This window comes from Engraulis encrasicolus, chromosome 15, assembly GCF_034702125.1.
Source record: "Engraulis encrasicolus isolate BLACKSEA-1 chromosome 15, IST_EnEncr_1.0, whole genome shotgun sequence".
Classification (NCBI taxonomy): domain Eukaryota; kingdom Metazoa; phylum Chordata; class Actinopteri; order Clupeiformes; family Engraulidae; genus Engraulis; species Engraulis encrasicolus.
This window is the reverse complement of record NC_085871.1, coordinates 27,573,881-27,578,880: the sequence shown is the minus strand read 5'-3', so window position 1 is coordinate 27,578,880 and position 5,000 is coordinate 27,573,881. Positions and strand designations below refer to the sequence as shown.

Sequence of the window (5,000 nt, the reverse complement as noted above, 5' to 3'; positions counted from 1 at the left end):
AGAATTGAGAAAAGAGAGAGAGAGAGGGAGAGCGAGAGAGAGAGAGAGAGAGAGGGAGAGCGAGAGAGAGAGAGAGAGAGAGATGGAGAACAGTGAGAAAGAGAGGATGAGAGGAAACCCTTGAAGATCATGGAGATTTGTCTGGGGCCAGAGCCTTTAACTATAACAGGACGAATCCAAACAGCACAAACACTAACCAAACACAAAAGTTATCCACGCATTCACAAATCAGAGGCGGGAGGAAACCCATTTCTGTGTTCCTTTTGCCCCCTAGTGGACAAAAACTAAACTAAATGTCTGTTACAAACTGTTGAAGACCCTGCATTTTTTGCTTGGCTGACACAGACACACAGAAGATACACAGTAGGTTCCGATTCTTGATGATGGGTAGCAGGGGTCGTTGTCAATGACAATAATGCTGCACTGTGATTAGGTTTAAGACAGTACTGTGTGTAACCTTGATGAGTATGTCCTTGGCGTCCCGCGGTAGGGTAGATGGGTAATGGGGGTCGTCGGTGCGGATGGACTGGAACAGTTCCTCCTCGTCATGGCCGTGGAAGGGCGACTGGCCAATCAGCATCTCGAACAGCAGCACCCCAAAGGACCACCAGTCCACCGAGCTGTTGTACTTCTGCCCCAGCAGAATCTGCAAAGATGGGTCAGGAAATGGTAAATGGACTGCATTTACATAGCGTCTTTCCACTCCTTCGAGCACTCCAAGAGCTTAAAAGTCAAAGTCAAAATCAAAGTCAACTTTATTATCCCAAAAGTTAAATTCAAGTGGTCAAGATGCATATACAAAGGCAGACAGGACCTGACACCTGACATTGTATGCCTCACATTCACCCATTCACACTCACATTCACACACCGGTGGCCGTGGCTGCCACGCAGAGTAGGCTACCACCCTGCCACCAGGAGCAACTTGGGGTTAAGTATCTTGCTTGTGGAGACATCGATGGGGGTCAGGCAGAGCGGGGCTTGAACCTGCAACCTTTTGGTTGCCGCCTCAGAAGGATTACATCAAGACAGCATCACTTAAAATGTCTACTCTAAATAGAACCTGGGTAACACTTTATTTTACAGTTTGTTTGCAGTGTATCTAAATTTGAAACACTATGCACTTACACATACCCTGCTTTGCTTTCAGTGAAAAAGAAATCATATACTAAGCTCTAGTTTCGATGGATAATCAACTGTTCTAGATTCATATATATATAACCGTCCTATAGATACTTTCTGTAGATACTTCAACTCTGTGTATTGTCCTACATGTACAGTATGTGTAGAACTCTGTGTGTGTGTGTGTGTGTGTGTGTGTGTGTGTGTGTGTGTGTGTGTGTGTGTGTGTGTGTGTGTGTGTGTGTGTGTGTGTGTGTGTGTGTGTGTGTGTGTGTGTGTGTGTGTGTGTGTGTGTGCGTGCGTGCGTGCGTGCGTGCGTGCGTGCGTGTGCGTGTACCTCTGGTGCAATGTAATCTGGCGTGCCGCAGAAGGTGGACGTCCTGGTGTCCCCCATCATGTTCTCCTTGCACATGCCGAAGTCGGCGATCTTAATATGGCCGTCCATGTCCAACAGGATGTTGTCCAGCTTCAGGTCTCTACAAGGGCACACAGTTTCATTACAAAAAAATAAAACATGTTAAAAAACATTTGGGGCCATGCCACAGCTCTAACGGTAAGGCACAGGGATACTAAACTGGTGGCCTGGGTCCTTTGCCAATCCTTCTCTCCTCATTCATTTCCTGTCACTCCTTCACTGTCCTATCATGAATACATATCTTAAAAAAATATTTGATTTGGGCTTTTGCCGTTATTGAAAGGATAGTGGAGAATTGGCAGCAAGAGAGTGTGTGAGGGAGAGGTGGTAGGACTGGGAAATGACTTTGGCCAGATTCGAACCTGGATCACCACGTGCCTTTTGCACATTTACGGCACGGTGCATTTAACCTGACTCTTGCCAGAGTTCCGCTTTGCTGACATTTTTTATACAATCCTCAGAATGTGAGGTTAGGTGCCTTGCTCAAGGGTACTTCAGTCATGGATGGATGTGTAGGAAAAGGTAAGGGTGGTAAAATTAATGTAAAATCTAAAATTAATACTGTTCACCAATTTTTCAGATTTCCACCAGGACAAAGAGTAAACTTTCTTGGAGAACAGATAAAGGCAGTTATTACACAGATGTGTTTCAGCGCTCTACCTTCCTCAGTGTATAACTCACTCTGTTTGAAATGGGTATATTATTTCACTTGCACGTCACTACAGGGAAGCACGATTTTGTATGATTAAACTCTCCACTGTGTTTAAAATTCATATGCAGTACCATCTCCGTTTCAGATCTCACAGAGGCCGTTTTATATATTAAAACACTCTGTCATGTCTAAAACAATGTTTTTTTCTACTTCAAAGTGTCAGACAGTGAAGAGTTTTAGTATTTGCTCTTTTTTAAGGGTAGGTCTGGGCTGCATAAGCATGTGAAAATATTCTTCATTACTTTTGTTATTTTTTATTTCTCCTTTATTTGACTAGGATAGTCACATTGAGGCAGTTGTCTCTTTTCTAGGGCCCTAGTAATATTACTGTATAATATCCTCTTATTATATGGTTGTGACGTCATCGGTCGAATGCTCCATTCATTTCAACGGGGCTCCCCAACGTTCGCACGTCTGTTATTTTTCGATAACGGACGGGTTGGTCTATAACAGACCGCTGTCAATGGCAACAAGACATTTCACTGCTAAAGCGAATTTTCAACAAGACTCTAATCAGCTGCTGAGATAGACAACACCTGTTGTCCTGGCTACCTAGCTGTTGCCTAGCGGTGTTCCACAACGGCACTGTTTTGTTTTGCGCAGCAAAAATGTTTATCTTAACATTAAATAGGCCTAAATAAATGTCCCCGCCATGTGTGAGTCATTTAAGTGTATCCATATAATAAGCGGGTTAACTTTCGGCGAGTCGGTCGCTTTGTGGAATAGCAGCACTTCAGAGAGAACAAGACCCCTCCGCTCCGCGTCGGGGTCTAAAGATTCTCTCTGTCGTGCTGCTATTCCACGGTAGCGACCTTCTCGCCGAACGTTAACCCTTACTTATTACCTCCATCAGCCAATGAGAGAAGACAGAGATGAGAACACCATATCAAATCATCTGTGGATGGCAGTGGATGAATTTCAAGTCCCATAGTTTCCATGGCTGAACTGTCTTTGATAGTAAAAAAAATATGAACTAAATATGAACTTTGCTTTTTGCTCGAACCCGAAGACCTTGTAAGAAACAGTTGGGAGTTGAACGCACTTTCTAAAAAAATGAACTGTCTTTGATCACATTGCTCTGTAACCAATGCCCTATACCTAAATTACTATGTTGCTCGGAATAAAAGTGTCTGCTAACTTTCATGCGATGTAAAACAACAATGTGTTGATGACAGTGCTAACTGAATCATTCTGACACTTCTTTTCACAACCACCAGGGGGAGCCCATGAACCTGTTTCCCATTACTGAAAGGTATCGTTCATTCAGATAATATTGTATTACTTTGTGTGTGTGTGTGTGTGTGTGTGTGTGTGTGTGTGTGTGTGTGTGTGTGTGTGTGTGTGTGTGTGTGTGTGTGTCTTATACTGGCTTATCCTATTCAGGCTCTGTTATGACCGTTCATTCAGATAATATTGTATTACTTTGTGTGTGTGTGTGTGTGTGTGTGTGTGTGTGTGTGTGTGTGTGTGTGTGTGTGTGTGTGTGTGTGTGTGTGTGTGTGTGTGTGTGTGTGTGTGTGTGTGTGTGTGTGTATGTCAGATCGCTAACTCATTAGCATGACAGCATCACAATTGAAACATACGTCCAGTCCTACTTCCCCTTGGACCAACAACACTTTTAAGACCAGTGTACTTCCTTCACACACATATGCTGGGAAGCTGACAAGGGGGGACAAAGGGGTGAGTTGTCCCGGGCGCAGGGTGATTGGGGGCCCATAATTGGGTCCTCATTACATTCAATGTATTGGGTGGGGGGCCCCTTCAGAGGACTTTGTCCCAGGCCCAGCCAAAGCTGTCAGTGGCCCTGCACATATGCACGCAAACAAGCAAACATGCACGCACGCACGCACGCACACAGGCAGGCATGCACATACGCACACACGCACACACGCAGTCGCGCAGGCACACTCACACTCATGCATACACACATCCATCTACTTAGTATCATACCTGTATACGATGCCTTTGGAATGTAAAAACTGAAGTGCACACACAATCTCTGCACCATAGAATCTGCAGAGAGAGAGAGCGAGAGAGAGAGAGCGCGAGAGAGAGAGAGAGAGAGAGAGAGAGAGAGAGAGAGAGAGAGAGAGAGAGAGAGAGAGACGGAGAGAATGTTGATGTGTATACAGTGAGTCCAAGAAGTATTTGATCCCTTTCTGATTTTGTTGGTTTGCCTACTAACAAAGACATGATCAGTCAATAAATGTTATGATAATGTGCATTCTAATATGGAGAGACAGAATATCAAAAAGAAAATCCAGAAATTAACATAAGAGAATATAGGCCTATATTAATTTATTTCCATTTCATCAAGCAAAATAAGTATTTGATCCCCTGCCAACTGATAACAGTTCCGGGCCCACAGACCAGATGGGTACTTCCGATCAACTTGTCATCTGAATTAAAGACACCTGTACATACTAACATGCATAAAAGACGCATTGAATCAGCAGAATCAGTCCATAGTATGAGTGAATCAGTCACACTCCAACCTCACCAGCATGGAACAGACCAAAGAGCGGTCAAATGATATCAGGGACAAGATTTTAGACCTGAACAAAGATTAAATGGTGCAAAGCCACAAGAAAGAGACTGGGTTAATGACCCAACTGTTGATGCTTTTCTTCCAAAATGTGAGGAATACAAAATGACTATCCATCAGCCTGTCTGGGGTTCTATACAAGATTTGACCTTTTGTATGGATTTGATTATCATGAGAACAGAAAGAAAGCACCCTAGACAGGATGAA

General features: G+C 43.8%; 1 protein-coding gene across 2 annotated transcripts in view; it reads right to left on the bottom strand.

Moving 5' to 3' along the window:
- prkcq (protein kinase C, theta) overlaps window positions 1–5,000 on the bottom strand; it is a 29,420-nt gene that overhangs the window by 2,332 nt on the left and 22,088 nt on the right. For both annotated transcript variants that reach the window (XM_063217309.1, XM_063217310.1), the window contains 3 exons: window positions 4,199–4,261; window positions 1,459–1,597; window positions 458–646 (listed from right to left, as the gene is read on the bottom strand). In XM_063217309.1, the coding sequence (XP_063073379.1) occupies window positions 458–646; window positions 1,459–1,597; window positions 4,199–4,261 (391 nt within the window). The remainder of the gene's footprint in view (window positions 1–457; window positions 647–1,458; window positions 1,598–4,198; window positions 4,262–5,000) is intronic.